At 36.3% G+C, this 24,852-nt stretch overlaps 2 protein-coding genes across 2 annotated transcripts in view; one reads left to right on the top strand and one right to left on the bottom strand.

Annotated features, from left to right (window-relative positions):
• Positions 1 to 8,158: 8,158 nt before the first annotated feature.
• LOC141343084 (uncharacterized) lies at positions 8,159 to 15,632 on the bottom strand. Its single transcript, XM_073847681.1, has 6 exons — positions 15,413 to 15,632; positions 13,750 to 14,304; positions 13,084 to 13,683; positions 11,517 to 12,979; positions 9,620 to 11,374; positions 8,159 to 8,191 (listed from the first exon to the last, which is right to left on the bottom strand). Exons 1-6 carry the CDS (start codon positions 15,432 to 15,434, stop codon positions 8,159 to 8,161), a joined length of 4,428 nt encoding a protein of 1,475 aa, XP_073703782.1. The 5' UTR covers positions 15,435 to 15,632.
• A 3,878-nt stretch (positions 15,633 to 19,510) lies between these two features.
• The window catches only part of LOC141327608 (GTPase IMAP family member 9-like), a 7,585-nt gene continuing 2,243 nt past the window's right edge, over positions 19,511 to 24,852 (top strand). The window contains exons 1-2 of the mRNA XM_073835359.1: positions 19,511 to 19,654; positions 23,884 to 24,524. Coding sequence (XP_073691460.1) covers positions 23,924 to 24,524 — 601 coding nt within the window. The 5' untranslated portion in view covers positions 19,511 to 19,654; positions 23,884 to 23,923. The remainder of the gene's footprint in view (positions 19,655 to 23,883; positions 24,525 to 24,852) is intronic.

The following is a 24,852-nucleotide window of genomic DNA, read 5'->3' as shown; positions in this document are numbered from 1 at the left end:
CTCCGAAAGTAAGTCACTTCTTGTTTGTCTTAAAGCCTGTTCACACCAAAAACTATAACCATAAATATATAACAATAAATATGTTAGTATTCAACCATCAGATGACAACTATAAAGATACAGAGGTGGGAAGTCCAGGGGTCAGAAAGTAAATGTCATGCCATATGTTTATTCCACCCACCAGAGGTAGATCCTAGCCATTCCTTTCAGACCCAAGCAAGCCTCAAGTCAAATCCCAATCCCAAAAGAGTTAAAGTTAATAAGATAATTAAGTGACTAATTAAAGGATGATTGTGCATTAGTGATGAAGACCTGCTGTTAACAATCAACAACATTGAAGAAAAGAGAAACAAAAAAACTACAAACTGACTTCAGCTGTTAAAAATAAACAACACAATGCCACCATAATTGTGGTCAAGGTTTGCTTTAGTTTGTCTCTTGACCCTTTCAGTATTTTGCTTCTAAGCAATAGTGTTTTAAACCAAACATTTATTGACTGATACCTGGCTATTAAGAAAATGTGACAAAAAAGTCCTATTAAGCAAATGCCACCATAATGCTTCAATATTGAAAAAATAACTGTATCAGCTCAGGCTTTTTGACATCAACACTTATCATATGGTCCTTAAGAGTGGTGACAATAATTTTGGTAACGCTTTAGATTACAACAAGCAAAGAACTGCATAACTGAAATTACGGTGTATGTTTCTGTAATTATAGTGTACATATATAGAACAAAGATGTAGGTATAAGAGAACAATGTTATGTTTGAGTAAAAAGGGAGTATAAAACATAAATGTATATTTTTATCATTATAGTTATCATCCATGGTGTGAAGGGGCCTTAAAAAAAATGTATGCTCATCTCTCTCTCTCTGTATGTGTGTGTTAGAGTTGTCCCGATGCGATCAAGGGCATGTTCAACTCAAAAGCTCCTCTGGTGTTGGGTGGGTTTCTAGGGATGGCAGGAATCATGGTGAGTCCATCAGATCCACACATTCTGGATATGTGTCCAGAGCTGCACACATGCTGATAGACTGTCTTTGTGTATTTGTCTAAATATGTTCCTGCTCTTCCTCAGATGTTGGCACTGGTGTGCAGTGTCGTCCTCAGCAGATGTCCTAAGCATTCTCATGGATTCTCTGCTGAATTTGTAGCCTATTGGGAAGGGGTACATAAGAGTTGTATTCGGAAATTGTGTGGTACATTACTGAGCAATTGGTAGTTTATACCTACGCAGGTAATGCATTCTTAACATGCATATGAACTGGTGCTGGGCAGTTTGACCAAAAATCTGTATGGCTTTTGTTTGTTTGCTTTGTTTTGTTTTTGGATTCTGATGGTTTCACGGTTTATCACGGTAAAGGTCAAAATGCATGAAACAATTATAGAACCACTTTGATCACTGTCCAAAGAAAGATGTTAAATATAGCATGTGCCGTTTTTGATGTGAATTAGATAATTGTATATAGTCTTACAATTTAAAGCAAACTATATAAAAAAGACATATACATACAAAATAATATACATTTTAGTACAATAATGAAAACCCAAATATAAATAAAAAATATAGTTTACCAGAAATATTAATAGAAAATTTTATTGAAAATGAAGTGTACAAAAAATATATATATATATATGACCTGGTGGCAGTTCTCAACCCAAAATTAAAAACATAAACAGGTTGTTTTCAAATGATATATTAAGTTGATCCTGAAAAGATGTAATTGATTTGAAAGACCTTCGACCAACTTCAGAAAAATGTGGATACTGCATATGACAAAGGGAATAATTCGATGAAGATGAAACTAAAAACGTTTAAATAAGTTTTAAATAAGAAGGACAATTAAAATAAATACATTTGAAAATAAATGACATTGCCTTCGAGATGTAGGATAAAACCATTCAAGAGCTTCATACAACATACGTTTTATAAGAACATCTCAAAACAAACCTTCATTAATAATTATGAATTATTTTTTAGAGGTTTTAAGTTGGTATCAGAAATATTTCGATAAATAATGTCTGAATAGTCCATAATAGGAAGACTTAGTTGGGAGATCTTTTCCTTACTTGAAATGAAAAGCAATTAATTGAATGATAAAGAGAACTGAGACACCAATGTGTTTTTACCTATAGGTTCAAATTTGTCCTAACTAATATGAGATTTACGGTAAAAACTGGAAGTTTTCTTTCGACTGCAGGCAATTTAACCTGCAGAGTTCCACTGGGTTCTATCTTGTTTCCTTGTTTAGCTTTAGAAAACACAACGTCTCGTTTCACTGTTACACTGACAATCTACAAATTTACTTGATCAGATGTGCTAAAACATTAGCCACATTTAAATGCAGACTCTAAGCTCATCTGTTCAGTTGTGCATTTATTGAATGAGCACGGTGATATGTCCGAACAGATTGCATTGTATTTCATGTATAATCATTTTTACTATTTTGTTGTTGTTGTTTTTGTTTTTTGTCTTTGTATAATCATTTGAACTGTCTTTGAATTTTAAATCAAATTTTAAATGTTCTTAAATTCTGTTATTATGATTATTTTAATTCTTATGAATTACCATTGTGTATTAAATGTGCTATATAAATAAACTAGCCTTGCCTTGCCTCTGACAAAGAATATACATTTCACTTTTGATACTCTTACTGTTTGTGTTGCTGATGTCAAAAAAGTTGTCTCCCCGAACACAGGGCAAGTGTTCAACTCAACTCCTTAACATTTTATAATCAAGTTAGTGCTGTAATAGGTTCTAGCTTCTTTCATCTCCGTTCCCTTTCAAAAATCAAGTCATTTCTATCAAAAAGCTCTCTAGAGGTGGCTATAGAGTTTTTTCTGGCTCTAATAGATACAGCTCTTGTCACAATAGAGGACAGAGGACACAATAGAGGACAGATTTTCCTATATGGAAATCTTCTACAAGCTTTATGGTTTTCTCTACTAACGATGAGAAACACTGAGAATGAAGGGAAGCTGGATGAATGCTGCCACAGATTAGAACAGAAATTGGATGACATTGATGCAGAAGACCTGAAGCTTGAGGTAAAGGGTGCAGTTAGGTCCTTTCCAACGCACATCTCTTCACCATTTGAGATGTTAGACTATATATATAAAGAGAATATACTTGACATATATCCAAATTTGAGTATAGCTTTAAGACTACTACTCACTCTCCCTGTAACAGTAGCTTCAAGTGAGAGAAGCTTCTCATCACTGAAACTAATCAAAACATACCTTAGGACAACCATGTCTCAGGACAGGCTTTCTGCACTTGCTATCATCTCCATCGAGCAGGAAGTCAGGAAGTCTCTGGATATGGAATCTGTGATTGCAAGATTTGCTGAGGCTAAGGCTCGCAAGGCCAGATTTTAGCAATCTGAACTGAGCATCCCTGTACTTTGGACACAAAGTACACCAGAAGCCTAGGATTCCTTTTATTTGTTGTTCACCAATTAATGCTGAGTGTATTAGTAAGAAAAGTAAGAGGAACTTAGTCTTAATGTGCAAGAAAGTATATTCAAGACAGAGGAAAAGAAGACAAATGCAAAAAGAAAACTGAGATTAAGAAACAGGCAGACAAAGACAAAAAGAAAAGGGAGAATATGAGAGAGACTGACACAAAGACTGAAGAGAAGTTCAGATGCAGAAAAGGGAGAGCAAGAGAAAGTCAAAGAAAAAAAGGTACACTTTTTAAACGGTATATTATTTTAATTTTGCTTGACTGTAGTTCATCATTTATTCTCATCAAAATCAGAGAAGCAGAAAGGTAAACATGTTAAGAAGAATATCATTTTACATGTATGTGTCCATATTGATCATTTACATGATTTATGGCGTGTATTTCTTCTCGCTTTGGTAAAACAAGATAGAAGACAACTTTTCCAATTCAGGCAGCAGCAAACAGATCCAGTTAGGAGATAAAGTTTCCTACTTGGAAACCAAGGTAAATATTACAACCAATGGCAACTCTTCCTTGTGAATAGGCAATAAATATTATTGCACAGAAAATATATTATGAAAATAAGATTTTACAGTTTTACGAGGAGGACCAAAAGATGTAGAGGGCCCCATGTCTGTGTTTGCCTTGGGCCCCAGAACATTTTTAAATGATTTAAAGGTCTACAAGATCACAATGACACTGCTTGGTCCAGTCAAGAACAGTACAAATGTTTACATAGTGTCTATTGCTATGTTTTACACTGTGAATCGTTAAGTTTATTTTATCTTATACAAACGTATTGTTCTGTGTTATTGTTTATAGTGTTTCTAATAAAGCTATTTTGTGACTGTATACTTTTTTGTTTTGTTTTTGAATATTTTGCAAAAATTTAAATAATTGATACTAATAAATGATGCATTAATTTCAGGAATGTTTAATGTTGGATTCCCTTTTTTCAATTTTTTTCTACAGTGTTTTTTTTTTTTTTTCAAAGCTGTTTTTTGTTCATGATTTAATTATTTCAGGAATGTTTTCTTCCTACCTTTTTTAAACAAAAGAAGGCTATTTTTCATTTATCTTTACTGAATGTTAAAACATTGTTGATAAATGATTTATTTTTTTCATAAAGTGTTTCTTACAAAGCTATTTTGTGCTTTTTTGTTTTAATTAGTGATTGTTATTTTGTTGATCCATGATTTACTTGCCATTGTCATTGAGTAAAATTCAGTATGTGGCCTGTTTAGGGTAAAGTTATAGTTTTTTATATTAAATCTTATCTGACCTGTAGCTGACCTGTGGAATGCTTGTGAACCACATCTAGCAAATACAGTAAACTGCCATAATGTCACAATTTCATTCAGCAAGTGGGCCGTATAAACATTATGGACGTGAGAAAGTCCAGGCTAAGTGGTGCAAATTATGGTAATTTCTGGTCTATCTGTAATTTCATGGTTATCATTCCATGCGGTATGTGGGCCGGATGTAAGCGCCTGGTTTGGGCCGGATCTGGGCCACATGAATTTTGCTATCTGATACCATTTTATTGATTAATTCATTGTAAAATAATGCTTACATTGTCCTTGAAATATGCTGTAGGAAAGCGGAACAGAGCTCTGGAAACGGAACATATACCTACGAGTTCAAAGGCAGATATGTGTTGCTGATAAACATGATTTCAGTTCTGTTGCTTTTATATGAAAGTAAATAGGAAACACAAGGCACTCAAAGTGGTTGCTATTTAATTCCATACAAAAGGCGTATTTGTCATCCATTTTTTACTTGAATACAAACGTGTATTTTAGATGTTGATAGTAATATGTCAACAATCACTTATCTCACACATAGAATGCATTGTCATACTGTTTGGGAATATTCACACGGAATTAAACACATAACCACCTGATATTAGATTAAAATAAAACATTTTAGAAGAGAACGCAACATCAAACATATGACTGATTTTCACTGGAATGTAGCTTAAAGGTTGAATTGAACATTTTATTTTGTTCCGTCTAATTAATAGACTAGACTATATACATACTACACTGTTTTACTGAGGAATGAATCATTCACGTAGTTTCATTTGTAAATGAAAACATGCTCATTTATTGTCACACACGGGCATAAATCATAAAGTCAAAACTTTATTGGCATAATTGTCAGGCGTTAAAAGAAATCTAGCCCTAACCAGTTATTAAAATAATAATAATAGCCTAATATAAGGTACACAATATATACATAATCTGGGGGGTGTTCCATAAACCAAGTTTACCAAATAAGTCAGGCTTATTTCAGTTAGTCTGACTTATTGTCACTTGATTTGGCTGAAAATAAGTCGGACTAACTGAAACAAGCTTGACTTATTTGGTAAACTTGGTTTATGGAACACCCCCCTGTATTGTTAAAAGCGCTATATAAATAAAGGTGACTTGACTTGACTTGACTATTAACTAATAAATTAAAAATACTGCAATTTTATGCATGGACATCCATTGTTGCAAACATATTTGTTATTTTTTACATTGTTGTTGTTGTTATTATTGTTATTATTTACTGTATTCAGTTGTTGTCTAATTGTGTCTTATTTCCTTCAAACTAAACTTGATCTCACTTCCTTTATTTTCTTAGATCACATTTGTATCACTTGTAGCCTTGCATTTTTCAGAGTTAATGGAATTAACAGAGTTAAAAGTTGTTGTCATGACTCTGGGCTGTGTGTTTTCCTTTCCCCACCAGAGGTCACTGTCTCCCTTCCTCCCGCACCCCACTCCACTAATTGTGCGCACATGTCACTCATTGCACCCACAGCTGTTCATCATTTACCACGCACTATATTAGTCTCCCCTTCCCAACACTCGTCCTGGTTGCATTGTCTTCTGTGTAGTTTGTTTTCCGTCTTTCTCGTTCCTGAAGTTTATGTTCTTGCTCTTACCTTGCTTGTGTTTTGTTGTGCAGTGTTGGCCTTTTGTTTGTTTATTTGTGTTTATTTAATTAAATCATTCCTCACCAGAGGGGTGTTCCATAAAACAAATTTACCAAATAAGCCAGGCTTATTTTAGTTAGTCTTACTTTTTTAGTCTTACTTACTTTTAGTTTATTCTAGTCTATTTTAGAATTATTGTCACTTGATTTGGCTCAAAATAAGTCAGACTAACTGAAATAAGCCTGACTTATTTGGTAAACTTGTTTTATGGAACACCCCCCTGCATTTGGACCCTGATCTCATCCTTCCCAACGTGACAGTTGTATTGTTTACATTTTATTGCTAGTAAGTATTGTAATCAATTCTAAAATGTTTTATGAAGATAAGCAGTGAGTTGTAGGGGAAATGCACCCCAGTTCAGTTCTCATTTGATAGTGTCTGTGCAATCAAATAAAATATTGTTGAATATCAATTATTTATTTAATATCACATTTCCCCAACTAAGCAAGCCAAAGTCAATAGTGGCAAGGAACCCAAACTCCATTAAGTGACAGAAAGAAGAAAATAAAAAAGGCTCTAAAGTGGTGTGATTATGAGTGAATTTTGCAATTCGATTTAAGCGAATGTGCTGAGACACAGCTGCATTTAAAACCACCTTTTAATTCGGAAAAAATAATAATCTTATTCAACATTTTTTTTTTTTTTTTTTTTGGTGTTTGTTTTTTTACTTTTCAAGACCCATCTGGAATAAATCTGGATATGCAAAGGATTTAATTGTTTGTAAGATCACATGTAGGATAATTTCAGGCCTCATATTTGTAGAAGGTGAGGTAGATATTGCTGTAACATCTTTATTTATTTATTTAAGGGGGCACCTATAATATACATCATTTATAGCCAGTAACAAGAAGAGATCAAGGTGAGCATCTTTGTTTGTGCTGAAGATGCCAACGCCTAATAAAATAGCAGAAGTGAAAATGCTGAACAATATCTAATCAATATATTCAAACTACTGAACAGTAGAAATGACAACAAACAGAAATGTGAGCTAAGATGTGGATCATAAACACAAGAGTGTCCACTAGAGGTTGGATACCCGAGCCGAGCCCGACGGTACCCGACGGAACCCGACGGGCCGGGCCGGGTTCGGACAGATATTTAGAAAGGATGCTCGGGTTCGGGTCGGGCTCGGTTACATCAGCGCGATAGTGCGCCTGTGTTATAACAGCGCTTTTTGCCCCGTGTGCACTGATGCGCTCATCTGTTGACATTTCCGAACGCCTTCTTACAGTTGCTTAATAAAAGCGGGCTTTCCACACAAAAAACTGCACGTGTCATTAGTATGAGAAAAAAAAAAGATTTTAACTGAGTCGGGCTGGGATCGGGCTCGGACATAAATATCTTAATGCCTGTCGGGTTCGGGTCGGGCTCGGTTACTGCTCTGTCGGACGCGGGCCGGGCTCGGACAGAAAAATGCGGCCCGATCCGCACTCTAGTGTCCACCAGAGGAAGCTATAAGGACCTAAGAGCTGAAAATATAAAAAAAAAATCACAAAAGTGATTCTGAATGTGCTTTTTCGAAACATATTTTTTACTGAATGTAACCTGAGCAAATACTCTCAAATACGTTTTTAAATATTATTTGCTGTATTTTCTTAATTGTTGAAAATGGCATTTCAAAAATTATGCGAGAGTCAAACGTCACCAGTTCACCAGTGTTCTCTGTTCAGAGGATAAAAATCAGAAATGACAAGCTTTAAGTCAATGTTCGTTTTACGTTTTTAAAGAATCAATTATTCCAGATGTCTACTTGCTTTTTAGCCTAAAAAAATAAAATAAAAAGAGAGCCAAAAACTGCATTCATGAGGAAAACTCAGCATTATAGCTCAGGGTGACAGTCATATCTCACTTTGAAATGTTGTTGACAGACGACCAGGGAATATGGTTAGCACTTTTTGTTTTGTTTGTTGTGTGTTCGTGAAATGTTGATCCACCAACAAACGTTTGTTTAACCTCTTTTTTCATGAGAGAAACATTGTCTGAAGCTGAACGTTAAAAAAAAAAATCTGATTGGTCTGTTTCTGTTGCACTCTTGAAATGACTTTCTCAGAAAGAATTGGTGACTTTTAGTAAAGATTCAGTTTTACAACAGATTGAGGGTTTGTATTTCAATCAAATTAAAATAGCATTTGAATGTCATTGACGGAATTCATGTGAAACCGAAAGACAACATGATACAAAATGCACAATGATGCACAAATTGGTATTTCTAGTTTATTTTGGGAACATATAGTTTGACTCTGAGAAGTCCTTCTGCACACAAACCACTGAACATAAATACAATAATGCCAAGGTGAATGAATAAAGGGGATAAAAAACTACTATAGAGATCTTCACAGTAATCGTGTTTTTTAACATTTTATTTCCTATGGTCAAAAGAAAATAACATTATAACATGAAATCGCTATAAAAGGCCACTGGACGAGTTTGTTTTTAACAGCAATGCATTGTCCTGTTACATTTGTATGAAGTACATTAGCACTGGATTTGGATATAAATCAGACTGACTGGTCTCAGACAAGTCTGATTTCAAAGCACAATTTCTTTCTCACATTTTCCTCTGACTATCTGATTACCAGCACTGAGTTTTAACAACCACTATGAGACCTTTCTATATTTACACATGCAATATTTTATCAACAGGCTTCATCAATAATACTCCTATCTTTTTTGGGCTTATCATAGAGATCAAACATTTTAAGCTTTAACCGTCATGCATGTCTGATGAATCCTCGTCTGTATTTTATGAAGCTCTGATTTTCTGAGCTGTAGATGAGCTCAGAGTCTCAATGAAACTCATTTCTGACTGTGATTTGAATCTGAGAGGAGACACGAGAGTCTCAGTCTTCATCTTCTCCATTAGTTGTATTTATCCAAACTCTTAATAGCTTCCTGTTTTGTTTGTTTTTTTCCATTCAAGTGGAATCACACTGCTCCCCTCAAATTTTTTATTATAGTGTTTTTCCAGATCTTGCTGGAATCTGCACACAAACCACTTCCAGTAGGGCAATTCAGAGAGATCAGACGTGATGCTCCAGATTGTATTTTGAGGCCCTGCTATTTTGATTTTCTTCCAAACACATCTTCCATACGGTGTATTAACATTAAGATTATTTGGCACTAAATTTGTGCAAGTATCAGTACAGGTATTCTGTGTTAAACTGTAATATGTGCCATTAATTCCAGTCACTCTGTGGAAAGCAGCACTGTGATCTCCATGATGGTTTTCTGTGGAGTTGGTGCAGACGGCTTTACAGAACGGACACTGAACCCAACAGCACTGACAGAAGTGATCAATCAGAAGCTCATCTGGCCTCAAGTTATAGTCTAGCTTTGATGGAAATGTCTTTGTGTTGATTCTACAGCTGATAACAGTCATTATAGCAGGTAGTTCTTTCTTTATCACATCTTCTAGGAGGTTGAAATCCTCAACATCATCATGTTTGACTCCACTGAGTTCTTTTTCAGAGAAGATCAGCTCATCTGAGAGCTGCTGTGTGAAACTCTTCAACCACAAACCAGCATCTCCTCTGTTGTCTTGAACATGTTCAGTAGATTCATGAGCTGCTTTCATGATCTTCTGCTTCAGGAGTTTAATGTTCTCCTTCATCTTGGTTAAAACACTGACTCTGAAACGATCATTGATGTAGTGACTGACTTCATCTCTGATGAAACTCTTGAAGTGATCTCTGGGATAATTAATGTAGTTCATGTATTTGCTAAAATCCTCCTCTTCTGCCAGTGTCTTCAGGATGTGTTTCTCCAGATTTGATCTGTTTCCATTCAGTGATTTACAGTTTGATCTAATTTCATCTGCTAAATCTCTGGCAGTCTTCTTGTAGATGCTCTGCTCAATGGGCTCTTTCAGTTTCTGACAGATGATCTCACCAAAAATAACAGCTGGTGTGGCTCCATGACAGTATTTCTGGAAAATACTATAGTACTCTTCTCTCTTCCTCTCCAAATAGAGAACAGGATCATTGGCATCTTTGAACAGTCTGTGTTGATCAGTGATCATCTTGTTTGCTCTCTTACAGATGGAAACAACCAAATCAATGAAGAATTCATTCTTGAAAACATATTTCACCTGTCCTTCCTCATGATCTATTACTCTTGCTCTGATGTAACCTATGAGTTGTTGAATGCAGCTGATGTTGTAGCTAATCATTGAAATGTTAAATGACTGAATCATTGTGTCTGTCTGCTGAACAATATCTGACACTAATGAACTTATTTGGGCTTTATCCTCCACAGATAGATTGAAACCAAGCATCTCTCTAATTTTTCTGAAGATACCTTTATGTGTTGTAATTCCACTGGATTTCTTGAAGTGTACATAACCTGAATATCTCTGCACAGTGAAAATATCCCTGCTCTCCCTCCAGTAATCTACAGAAGCACTTTCATAGACATCACTAGCGATCTCTCTCACATCTCTCATGATGTTAATGTCTTTAATTAGAGGACTGTCTCTAATAATCATATTCACACTTTGTTCCCAGAACAAATCAAACTCTTTCTTCATAATTTTGTCATCATGTGTTTTGTCCTTGAGTTTTAGGGCAAGTTCTTTGCTCTTTTCATAAAGAGTGTTTTCGTGATGTGTCCTCTGAGCATCAATCTTTTTCTTCAGGTCTCGCTGCTGAAGAATCACATTTAATTTCCTCTTTGTTTCGCTCACAATATTTTCCTGAAGATCTTTGATTTCAAATGATGTTTTCCACTGAATCAGTATATCTTTATCTTTCTCAAAAAATTCAGACGCCGATTTTTCCATTTCTTCACTTGTCTTCTTCAGTTCTCTGTGAACATCAGTTTCATCAACCTCATGAATCGCTTCATTTTCTATTTTGTTGTGTAGTTTGTTCTCAGTTTCCATCATGGCTCTGCGGAGACTCCAGGACCACTTGCTGTATTCAGTTTCCAGTTTTCTGTGAGCTGTAACCTTTTAGAGTTGAAACAACACATCATTCAGTAAAAATGACTTAAATTGTTTAATTGTCTGAGTTGTTGTGGGTTATTATTAATAGAGTAAGTGTGACTACAAACAGAACAAACATTAAAGACCAAAAGTCTCAAAGACTCACCTGTAGTGAACGATCAGTTTGAGAGCAGATCTTCCTCATCATCTTCTCATTCTCTCTCTCATATTCCTCTCTCCACTTCACTCGTCTTCTCTTCAGTTCATCTTCATGCTGTTCTTCAAGGAGTTTCAGTTTGTCTTCAAGAGTCTTCTGTTGATCTTCTCTCATGTTTCTTTCTTTCAGTCTCTTCTCTAAATCCTCTAGTTGTTCTTGTTTCTCTCTTTCTATTCTCTCTTTCTCTCTCACTATTCCCTCCATTTCACTCTGCAGTCTATGAATCTCTTTGTCTTTCTCTCTTCTTTTGTCCTCCTCTACTTCTCTTCTTATCTTGTCCTCTAGTTTATGTTTCTCCCATTCCTCTCGTTCTCTCTTCATCTCCTCACACATACATTCCCCATTCTCTTCTTTCTCTTTCATTAGTGTTTTATATCGTTTCTCTTTCTCATTAAACTCTTCTTCTCTTCTGTTTCTGTCTGTTTCATGATTCTGTCTTTCATTCTCTATTCTGTTCATCAATCTGTCTGTTTCTGTGTCGTATCTGATCTGAAGATTTTCTTTTTCTTTCTTTACACCCTCTTTTTCTTTCCTCAACTCCTTTATTTCATTTTTAAACTCCTCTTTTACACGCTTCATCTCGTCTCTCATTTGCTCCTCCTGTTCCTTCATTTCTCTTTTATATCGTTCTTCTCTTGCTCTGAGTTCCTCTTCTTTTATCTTTCTCTGATTCTGTCGTTCTTCCTCCATCATTATCTTCATTCTTTCTTTCTCTTCTTCATGTTTCTTCATCTCTTCTTCTCTTTCTCTGACTCTGTCCATCAGGATCTTCATCTGTTGTTCTTGTTTTTCTCTCTCCATCTGTCTGAACATCTTACATGAGTAGAAACTTCCTCCGTTTGCTTTCACCATGTTGTCTATCTTCTCCAGTAGATCAGTCACCTGTGTTCGGTCTCCAGTCTCATTATTATTGAACACATGGAATCTGTTTCCACACGCTTCAATCAGGTTTCTGATCATAGATCCAGGTTTTCCCAAACACTGATCGATGGTTTTCTTCTTCAGAAAGTCTCCTCTGGTGAAGAGCACCATGGTGTACATTAATGAGTTTTCACCAAACGTCTCTTGGATGATCTTCACTGATGTTTCCTCCTCTTTAGTGAATCGTCCCAGTGGAATCAGGAGGAGAAACACATGTGGTCCAGGCAGGATCATGGAGATGCAGTTGGTGATTTCTCTCTGGATCTCCTCATTAGTGAGTTCAGTATCGAACAGTCCTGGAGTGTCGATCACAGTAACACATCGACCGTTGATTTCTGATGATTCTCTCTGACTCTCTTTAGTCACTGATTCAAAAGATTCTTCTGCTGAAAACGCTTCTCTTCCTAAGATTGTGTTCCCAGTTGCACTTTTCCCGACTCCAGTTTTTCCCAGCAGAACAATCCTCAGTTCATCTTCAGTCTCTGATGAACCTGTAAAAGAGGAATGCATTAGTGTTAAATGTCATGTCTAGAATTAAATAGACAAAAAAAAAATCTCCTTATTTTAAGACCCAAACTGATTTCCTGCTCAATACCTTGTGACAGTAAATGTGTCTCTTGTAGATTAATTTTCTTCTTCATCTCTTCATATTTCATCAGTTTTTTCATCTGTGCCTCCAGAAATGTCTCTGTGGTGAAAAACTCTCCTCTGTTTTCTTCCAGCATCTGCTCGATGTTCTCCATCAATGTGGACACTTGTGTTTTGGGACCAAAGAAATGACGTCGTCCTCCAAAACTCTCAATGACAGACTGTGTTTCTTCATTGAGTTCTGCTGTCTGATGCTCTGAATTCTGCTTTATGAGGATCATGATGTGTTTGTTGATTCTTGAGCTAAAAAACCTCTGGATCTCTTCTATTTCTGCTTTGTCTTCATTATTGAGTGGAGCGTCAGGAATAATGAGGAGGAAAACATGAACTCCAGGATGACAGAGAGACACACAGCGGAGAGTCTGACACATCACTTCCTCCTCTGAGAGCCGGATCAGAGCTGGAAGCTCCACCAGATTGATCTGACGTCCATGAAGATCCTCGTCTGATCGTCTGTCTGTCTGCTGCCGGATCTGCTCTGATATGGAGGACTTTAATGTCCCGTCACTCCCGCACACGACCAGATTCAGCTTCACACTCTCTGAAACTGTAAGTAGAAGATGATTAAAAAATGTTCATTTGTCATTAGAAATATCTAATATCAAACACTCACGTCTTCCTGTGTCCTGTTTCTCCATTGTGAAATACTGAGAAGCACAATCCAGGTGTCGTCCTTCATTTATCTTCTCAATGTCCTCAAACATCTGCAGAAGGTCATCAGGAGAGCTGCTCCTCTGAAGACTGAAGTGTCTGTTTGCACATTTCTGGATGATTTTCTGCAGGATGTGACTGGTTTCATTGGTCTCTGGTGTGCTGAGCACCATGGTGTGTTGATAAACGCGCTCAGAGAAAGAGTGCAGCACCTTCTCCACACACTCTTGATCTTCTGCTGAACACGGCTCATGTTTGAGGAGCAGAAGGATCACATGAGGTCCTGGATCAGACAGATGGACACACTCTCTCACTGTCTGTGTGATCTGATGATCTGAGATGTTGGTCTGGAGCAGCTGAGGACTGTTGATGATGATCAGGTGTCTGTCCTTCAGTCTTCCTGTGACTCTCTCTACAACATCTGGAGGAGCTTCACTGTCAAACGCTGATCGTCCTAATATGAAGTTTCCCACACGACTGTTTTCAGACACACTCGAACCCAGAAGAACAATCCTCACTGCAAACAGTCAAATCAGACATTCAGTGTCCACAATCCCAAAGTCACAGATGAAAATTACCTGAATCCACCAATAGGAGTAGGGGTGGGCGATATAACCAAAATCGTCTATCACGGTAGAAGCAATTTTTTACCTCAATAACGATATATATCACTATATATCAATACAGCAATTTATATCTGAAAATGCATGAATAAAAATTCAAACACAAAGAAACTGTTTTATATAATGTAATTTTAATTAAATTGTGAATTGCAGCATTACTTTAAGGGGGAAAAAAAATACTGTTTACTGCAATGTATTAGTGCCTGAAAGTAAACCATCTCTGTAAAAGCTAAAAAGGGAATTGTGTAGGGAATTGCATTTGCGAAAGACGCCGTTAAGGACGTTTGTACGGGATTTTTGGCCATGCAAGTGCTCTGCGATGATGTTCAGGTCCTTTTCAAAAAATTTGCATATTGTAATAAAGTTCATTATTTTCTGTAATGTACTAATAAACATTAGACTTTAATATATTTTAGATTCATTACACACAACTGAAGTAGTTCAAGCCTTTTATTGTTTTAATATTGATGATTTTGGCATACAGCTCATGAAAACCCAAAATTTCTATCTCAAAAAATTAGCATATTTCATCCGACCAATAAAATAAAAATGTTTTTAATACAAAAAAGTCAACCTTCAAATAATTATGTTCAGTTATGCACTCAATACTTGGTCGGGAATCCTTTTGCAGAAATGACTGCTTCAATGCGGCGTGGCATGGAGGCAATCAGCCTGTGGCACTGCTGAGGTGTTATGGAGGCCCAGGATGCTTCGATAGCGGAATATAATCAATCAAATTCTTGTCAATCTTTTAATCTGACACAGTGGGTTAAAGGTCCCACTTATATTCACGGACACACTTTGGACCTTATCCTCTCCTATGGAGTTGATATTACTGTCTCTGATTATATGCTCTCTGATCATAAGCCCATTTTATTTTCCATGGGCCTTCCTAGTCTTTCTCATGTTTCCCCTAAAGCTAAACTAAAATCATCCTCTTCTCCATTTGATGCCATCCATCCTAGATTTCTAAACTCATTTGAAGTTTTCTGTGATTCTCACCTGTGGTATCGGAGGTTGACATGTTGATATTCTGTTCTCTCCTCGTCTGTTTCTTCAGTCTTCTTCATCAGACTCCTGATGTCTGTTCATAATCCTGTAAGAGATTTTAGTGGTTTTCAGACAGTAACACAGTCTCTGTTCATTTATCCAGACTATATGAAGCTCCATCACTGTTCTGCCTGTAGTTTGTGTTTCAGTTTTCTGTTTAACTGCAGTAGATTTCTCTTTTATGGTAAAAAAAATCATTAGGATGTTAAGTAAAGATCATGTTCCATGACAATATTTTGTAAATGTCCTACTGTAAATATATCAAAACGTAATTTTTGATTGGTTATATGCATTGTTAAAAACTTCATTTGGACAACTTTAAAGGTGATTTTCTCTAAATTTCGATTTTTTTTTTTTTTTTTTTGCACCCTCAGATTCCGGATTTTAAAATAGTTGCATCTTCTTTATTTATAAGCATCTGCATACATCTCAATTTAAAATAATTGAGCCTTATGACTGTTTTTGTGGTCTAGGATCACATATTATAGCCAGCCACTGAATAACATAAAGCCAATTAAACTGGATTATTGGAATGACTGAAAGAAGTTTAAGAGAAGTGTGTTGAACAACATGAATTACAGTTTCGATCTGTACAGGATAGACTTATAGTTTGACTTGGATATTTTGCATCAGCGTATTTACCAGAAGACCATAAACTAAACACACTTGACATCTGCTAACATTTATGCATCTCAACACTGTCTTTTACTCACAGATTTATTTCTCTTACGGTTCTTCGACTGAAATGAAAGTGAAAGTGACTGCAGCTCAAACACTTATTAATGACATTGATGATTAAATAAACTCATGTTTTAGTGTATCTGATATTTAGATTTCATATTACATATAGAGTGTTTAAAAGAAAATGTGATACCTTTAGGTTTCGTCATGTTTATGTTTATTTCCATGTTTCATGAGAGCAGGAAATGATCTGGGAGTGTGGGTGAAGTCTTTTTCTCCTTTTTCTGGTGTTTTTTTGGCGGTTGGCAAACCAGCTTAATGGTGCATTACCGCCACCGACTGGACTGGAGTGTGGAGATCAGATCTGTCTTTGAATTACTGTAAGTGTAAGAGAACTAGTGTTGTCTGAGATGTAAACAGCACACTGTCCTCTGGTGGTGAGACTGTAGAACTGCACTGACTATTCACAATCACACACATCAGTCAATGAGAGAAGGCCTACAGTACATTCTACATGGATTTAAATATTTGACTTTATATTGAACTGTTAATGATTTAATTTTAAAGCAGTGAGGTCCAGGCAGAAAAGTAATGTTTGTGTCAGAGATCAACTTTAGGAAAAGGAATAACAAGAGTAGTTAATAAAGTGTACAATTATTAATACGATACAATAATAAAGTAAATATAAAAAGTGTAACGGTAAATAAGTTGAAATCAAATTTAGATCAATGAAGTACTTAAAGTCAGAAGAAAGGTAAAATAATTAAGATATCTGCGGAACGCAAGTTCATATCATAAGAGTTGCTCACATGAATTAAGTCAGTTTATGAAGATTTAAAAATACAACAACATTTTTGTAAAGACTCTACAGATCTCCTGCTATTATGACTGGCCAATATGGCTAAGTACCAATCCGGCTGAGAAACACTCTAAAGAAATGCTTGCAAACCAGTATTTCTGCCTATTTATTTCAGACCTGTTGGAAGTGAATCTGATTATCCAGGTCAAGAATCTTTAACAAAATAATATTCAGCATCCTCATCAAGTGTTTCTAGTTTCCCAAGAAACTCAGTTTGGCACGAATGTCAGAGTCTGTGCATCTGCTGCTGATTCTCATCTGATATACTGAATAATGTGAGTAAAGGACAGTCGGATATCTATGGTCAAAGCCTCTTAAATGGAGAAACATTAGTGTTACGCTGAAACATTCTGCCTGAGCAAAATCAGACTCCAGTTTGAGTACAGAACATAACTCCATGATGATCATCCGCTATCATACGATGGTCCAGAGCTTTGTTTGGTATCTGCTCAAATGTCACATGTGTTCAGTGTGTTGTGTTGATGTTCACGAGCGTCTGGCAGGAGGAACCAGATCTGCAATCCTCTGAGCATCATGTCTGGAAACTCTTTTCTAGGTGTGTGAATATCAAAATATATTACTCTCTGTTTACAAAATTACATTCACAGAAAACGTTCTGTCATACAAAAACACCATGCAACTCTTAAAAATAAACTTTACTAAAACGTTTTTTGTCTAAATGGTTTCATAAAGAAGCTTTAACATCTGTTTCGCAAAAGGTTCTTTGTGGTGAAAGAAGGTTGTTCAGATTATAAAAGTCAATCTTTGATGAATCTTTGACTGAATGCTTCTTCATCGCAGTGAAGAATCTTTTAAAGCACCTTTGTTTTTAAGAGTGTGGGAACAGTAGGCTATAAAGCATATTGGAACCAACCTCAGCTACATACTGATCTGCAGATGTTTTCATTGGGCTGTCATCATCTAGTGTCTAAAATTAGAAACGATTAAAACAAATAAATTGGCTGCATTATAAGCCCATGAAATGTAACTTTCTTAATGCACATATTTGACTGTCCCACATTAGTCAAAACATGCTGCCCCACTTCTGAAACATCCTGTTAATAATATCATTATAGATCTGATGCACAAATACATCACAAATCAAATTTCGATAATTAAGAAAGGTATTTTGTTTAAAACAGATCTACATCATTAACATTATTATTTATTTTTTCTCTAAAAGCTCTGTCTTACGGTCAGATTAAACTGAGTTTGATTTTCCACACAGAATCTCAATGATCTTCAGCTCATGTCAGAACAAATGTAAGTCACTATTAATCTATATTTTTAAGATGCGTTCTGATCTGTAAAGTGCATTTTATTTTAGATTCCGGAGCTGATTACTGCTTGATTTTAGTCTCAGACTGACACACCTTACATCAGGTTTCCTCCCGGAGAGTGTCCTCTTAACAATTGTGTGTTTTCTCCCTTATTTCTTATGCTTTTACATTTATTATATGGAGCATTAAAGCTTTAATGTCTGCTGGTTAAGCTTTTCTTCTCATGCATTTGAGAGGAACTTTTAATTACATCATTTAAAAGAATAACATGATGCATACCTGCACCACTTTACATCACAGCTCTGATGAAGACAGACAGGCAAGAAAGAGACAGATGAGGCAAATAGGAAAGAGCATATGAGACATTCAATGTATTTTTCATGTATTTTTGTCTTCTTTTGCAAACATGAGTACAGAGGTAGCCTACAACGTTTGGATGTAAGTTGTCTTCTTTTCTGTGCTGGAATACTGTAAAAAACAAGTGTTTTCATTCAAGCAAAATCACCTACTGTTGTACATGAGGCTAATCAGTAAACTTTTTTTGAATTATTCCGCTTGTTTAATGATCTAAATCCTCGTGGAGTTCAGAGTATCTTTTTTTTTTTTTTTTTTGTATAGTGTTTTTATTCAAGCAAATACACATACTCAGTGCTGTGCGTGAGACAGTAAACTTTTTTGAATTTCTCCATTTGTTTAATGATCTAAATCCTCATGGAGTTCAGAGTATAATTTTTTTTATCGACATTAATTTCACACTTGTCTAGTACAAATATGTCACTTTGTTTATATATATATATATATATATACAAACTAAATGTGACAAAGCAAAATATTTTGTCAATTAAATAAAATTATTAACTTTTTCAAATGAAATTATGGCGTTTTTTAAGAATTAAAAATAATCGCAACCCAGACATTCAGAAATACACTCCCCTCCCTCCACACACACAAGACACATAAACGAGCCAAAATGCTTTACATTTCTTAATTTATGAACATTAAACATGGTAAATTACAATAACAGCGGGGCACATTGTAACAGTCTTACAACGTTTCCCATCTGGGCAACTAAACTGATAAATAACAGATTGGAGATTAAATGGATACTAAAAACACACCCACATCCGGTCGCCAATGGTCGCCCGCGGCCGCTGTCGCTCTCGTCGCCGGAAATCGCCAGCTCTCCACTGAAATGAATGGGATCGCGTCGCTGTGTCGCGTGTAGTGTGGACGGGGCTTTAGTTCCCCGCGCTCCCCTACTACTGCTCCTCCCAGCCGCTTGCCATGAAAGATGAGATTTAATAATAGTCCAGCAGCTTCAGGAGGAAATCCTTCAGCTCTCATCTTTTATTTGGGGCTCAGGATCCACTCTAGGTATGAAATACGCTTGATATTTAGTCTTGATCTGTCTTGTTTGAATATTTCACTTTAGTAATCACGAATAGCCTATGCTTCAGTCTGCTTTTTCTTCCTCTGACTCAGCTGGAATTTACCCATGTCGCTTTAGTATTTGTCCGCATTTCCACATGCGTTTGCTTTGTATCGCAAACTATTTGGAAATTGTAGTAGCCTATACTAAGCTAACAGTTACTCCTCATTAAATGAAGCTGCACTAAACTAAAGATACAGCCCTGGGAAATATAGCATGCTAAGCTACAGTAACATGTAGGGTTGCCACCCGTCCCTTAAAATACGGAATCGTCCCGTATTTGAGAATGAAATTGCGCGTCCCGTTTTGAATCAATACGGGACGGGTTTTGTCCCGTATTTTTATATTTTTTTTTAAAGCAGCATCTCATGCAAATAATAACTGCGGTAAAGCCAGCTGCGGTTCAGAAAAACACGGTCAAGTCAGCCGCGATTGATTTTATGTGTGCGCGCATATTACAGTGATTACGGTAGTTTCAGAAACAACACAGAGAGAACGCGCTTGCAGAGTAGAGCGCTTTTCATTTAGACTCCCAGGACTGAGAGATAATACTGCAAAATGCTCGTGAATTTTTACTTATTTATTTGCATTTATGCTTTAATATCCGTTTTATTTATTGGTGTACTTGACGGTTCTTTTCTGAGAAATGGGACATTATTAGACTTTAGAGTCTAATCATTTTTGGGGGGTCAGGAACGGGGTCAGACAAGGTGGAATCCTCTCCCCTATTCTTTTTAACATGTATGTTGATGAACTCTCTGTCTGTTTGAATTTGTGTAACACTGGGTGTATGATAGGTAACACTTTAGTAAATCATATTATGTACGCAGATGACCTTGTAGTTTTCAGCCCCAGCAGTGCTGGTCTCCAACAGCTTCTTAATGCTTGCTCTGACTATGGATCTGTTCATGACATGAAATTTAATACAGACAAGAGTGCGGTGATGATTTGCAGAACAAAGGAGGATAAATGTCTAAAGTTTCCTCCTTTTAAATTGGCAGGTAATACCTTGAGAGTTTTGAGCAAATACAAGTATCTTGGGCATCTTATTACAGACCAGTTGAAGGATGACCTTGATATTTACAGGCAATGCCGTTCTTTATATGCTCAGGCGAATAGTTTGACCCGCAAGTTTGGTGGTTGCACAGATAGAGTGAAAGTTGCTCTGTTCAGAGCATACTGCACTCCTCTCTACACTGCATACTTGTGGTCTAGTTACAGCAAAGCTAGTACAGCAATAGCAATATGGCTGGCCACTGCTCCAGGTCGAGAGTTTCGCGCGGTCGTTAAAATGAAACCAAAAGTAAAACCCGCACGCGCATTCAAAAGCAATTTTAATACCCTGCGTTTAGAGAGCGACTCCGCAAATTAAGCTACATAAAATATCTAGGCTGTTATTAGTATGTGGGCTATAATAAGTTGTGTAGTAGTAGTAGTAGTAGTATCTTTATTTCAGACTCATGATCCATCCAAAAAAGAAAAGAAATAACACAATACAAAAACAAAACAAACAAATAAACAAACAAAACATACATACATTAATAATGACTCGTTTTTAAAAGACACTTATACCAGTGTTCCCAATAGTAAATGTAAAATGTAGATAGCTCTGTATCATGCTTGGAAAATTCTGTCTCTATTAGCATTTTGAATATTGAAAGAGTACTTTGATCGTGCCAGATTTATGGACCATTAACCCCTTAACTGTTACTCCCATTTTTGAACAGAGACGTGAAAGTGAATTGAAACTTAAATCTTTATAATTCATGGACAAGAACATTTAGTAATATGAGTTTGATGTACATTTTCCATGTTAATTCAATGTCTGATTTTAAAATGGCATTCCAAAGGATGAATTTTTAAGTTTTCATCTGATATATAATTTCTTATTATTTCTAATTTTTGTAAAAGGGAAAATGACAACAAGAAAGTCTGTTTGTGGAAAAGGTCAGAACTCCTGTCATGAAGGAGATTTTTGAGGTGTACTCTTGTCATAAATTAATCTATGACACTCTTGTCATAAATTATTTTTCCTACAAAATTTGTAACAAAAAAAGTTTTTTTTTTTTTTTTATGTTTAATGGTGATTTTTTTTTTTTTTTTTTTTGTACATTATTACATTATTTTTCATTACATTTCTTTAAATGTAAAGCAAAGTTTATTTTGTCTTTTTTCACTGCTATTTCACTGTTGTTTGATAACCTAATGTTAAAATAAAAAAGTTCTCCAGAATCCTGAGAGAATCGTGATCTTTATTCTGAGCAAAAAAAAAAAAAAAAAATGTGATTCTCATTTTATTCAGAATCGTGCAGATCTACCTCACGTCACCTCCTTTCCTTTCCTTTCCTTTCCTTTCCTTTCCTTTCAAAGTCAGGGCAGTGACTTCTGAAGGGCAAAATGAAATGGAAAAAATATATATAGACTGCGGGATGGATAAAATGTTTTCTTGTAGGCCTATTTTATTTTATGTACTTAATAGGGATGGCGAAAACTAAAACATTTCTTGACCGACCACCGAGCCTCATTAGCCGGTTGAAACCGGTTAACCAATTAGTTTAAAATATGGTACGCTATTTGAAATAACAGCCATTTCGAGCCGCGCCTGCAATTTCGCAACTCTGTCGCATCTCTTTGCCGCTCTGCCTCCCACACACACACACACACACACACACACACACACACACACACACTGCCACTCACGTCACTTTTTTAAAATCCCCTTCAGCGCGAAACATGAGTCCCGCAAACGCGGCGCCGAGGAGCTTGTTGTATGTAATCGTAGGACAAATGGCTCCACATTTCCTACCTGCTAGCACAGATGACACGAAGAGGCTTGCGGGTGTCGCGTTTTCAGGGGATACATCATAGATGATGTGCTGCTACTATATTTAAGCACTGTATCACACAAGTTGCAACTTACATCTGTCTCATTCTTTTTGGTGAAATGGTCCCACCCACTACTTTTTCTTTGCACGCTTCATCCTGTCGTCTGCCCTGGCTCTAACCTCGAGTGTTTTAGCCTGTTGCCTTTACATTTCGCAAACCTTGCGAGTGCGCGAACCCAAACGCTGTGACCTCGCGCCAAATGTTTTTATTGGTTTATTGAGTACAAACAGGCGAGTTATGAAAAATTGAGTGTGAGGGATAATTTGTTCACTTAACACAAAAAGATGAGGAATGAGATGGCTAACTGTAGTAGCGTATAGTCCACTGTCTATAATAGCCTAATTTAGATATCACTTTTTTTTTTAACCGACTACCGACATCTTTGACCGGTTAACGTTGATACGGTCAACCACCGGTCAAACGGTCATCGGTTAACATCCCTAGTACTTAATGTAAAATGTATTTGTGATAAACTAAATAAATGATACATGCTGTCTACATTGTGCACAATACAGACCGGTAGCCTATGGTTAATATAATAATTTAGGAATGTAATACTTTCTACAATAATTAACATTATACATTTTTTTATTAAAAATAAACTATTAATAAATCCATCTCTGATAAACCCAGGTTGCTATGGTCATGCAGCTTTGTTTAGACGTTAAACTCGTGGCCACGAGAAATAAAGTTCCCTTAACAAAGGATCTCAATGCCACGATTGATGACTGTTCTTTGAAGAGCAGCAGTTTCTAGAAGAATGGCAGCAAGTCTCTCTGACCTAAAACAGCAGTAGTGTTTGGAGCCTCTGAAAGCAATAAGCAATATGTTAACAATTAAACTAACATTAATTAATACACATGTGCATTGTACTAATAGCTAACTTGTGAGGCAGAGTGGGGGAGGGACAGGAACAGTGATGCTCAGAGTCAATTCCAAAAAGATTCGATTCACCGGCGTCAAGAATTGCGAGTGATTCTCTAGCTTCAAATGCTAGACCTGGAATGTCCTTGTGTAATATTACTCTGTTCATTTCCTCCATTCCCACACTATAACAAACCTGAAATTTCCATTGTACGATCTATCCCTGAAATAAGTGTTTACATGCAGTGGCACCAGGATAACAGTGTCAACACATTATTCCCATTTTAACTTCTGCAACCAACATCAGCATCCAACAGCAAACAGTTAAACCTGAATTAACCCCAAAACACCAGAGATTCTGTTTGATCTGATGCACAGCCTGTTGGTTTTCTATTAAACACTTTGGTCTTACTCTTCTTGATAGAACTATTTGAAAGAGAGGAGAGAGATCAACTTCAGTCAAGATGATCCGGATTCTCCTGATGGGCAGAAACGGTTCTGAGAAAAGCTCATCTGGAAACACCATACTGGGAGAAAACTTGTTCAAAGAGCATGAAGCTGAAGTTCGTGAGGGTCGAACACAGATCAGTGGGAAGCAAGTTGCTGTGATTGATTGTCCAGATCTACTGGATCCACATCTGAATAAAGAGCAGCTAGAGAAGATGAAAGAGCAGCTTATTTCGAGATGTTCAGCAGGTCTCAGTGCAGTTCTGATCACCGTTCCTCTAGAGAAACCTGTGCAAAATGAGGAAGAGATTCTGGATTATATTCAGTGTTTATTTGGTCCTGAAGTTCAGAAGTACATCATGATTCTGTTCACACTCAAAGATGATCTGGATGAAATAACTGATGAACATCTGAAACACCAAGATCATGAGGATCTCCAGCGACTGGTGACTGAATGTGGAGGAAAGATCCACTGTTTCAATAATAAGAAGAAGACGAACATGAAAGGTCAAGTCCAAGAACTACTGCAGAAGATTGAAACCATGATGATTGAGAACGGTGGGATGTTTATCATGAAACAAATGAGGAGGAGAGACAGCATGGTCAGCTTTGCTGATTGTAAGTTGTTTTATTGTTGTGAAATGACATTCTTGTTGGTAGTTTTTTTTTATGATTAGTTTAATGATTATGAACAAACTAGGTTAAACATGGAAAAACAAATGAATATTTACTGCATTAAAGGGATAGTTCACCCACATTTGAAAATGTGATGTTTATCTGCACAAACAAAGATTTTTAACGAAAACCGGTGCAGTCTGTCAAATAATGGCAGTCAATGGTTACCAAACCTTTAAGAGTAAAAATAAAACATGCACAGACAAATCCAAATTAAACCATGTGGCTTCTGACGGTAATTGATGTCCTAAGACACGAAACGATCGTTTTT

The sequence above is a fragment of the Garra rufa genome, chromosome 1 (assembly GCF_049309525.1).
Source record: "Garra rufa chromosome 1, GarRuf1.0, whole genome shotgun sequence".
NCBI lineage: Eukaryota > Metazoa > Chordata > Actinopteri > Cypriniformes > Cyprinidae > Garra > Garra rufa.
The sequence above is the reverse complement of the archived record's forward strand: the minus strand, read 5'-3'. Positions and strand labels throughout refer to the sequence as shown.

Bases quoted from the DNA above. Each gene is read 5' to 3' on its own strand.
- LOC141343084 (XM_073847681.1), bottom strand. From the start codon at position 15,434: ATGTCAACCTCCGATACCACAG. The intron at 13,684-13,749 runs GTGAGTGTTTGA...TTCTACTTACAG, and splicing joins GAAACAGGACACAGGAAGAC to TTTCAGAGAGTGTGAAGCTG. The intron at 11,375-11,516 runs GTGAGTCTTTGA...CAACTCTAAAAG, and splicing joins AAACTGATCGTTCACTACAG to GTTACAGCTCACAGAAAACT.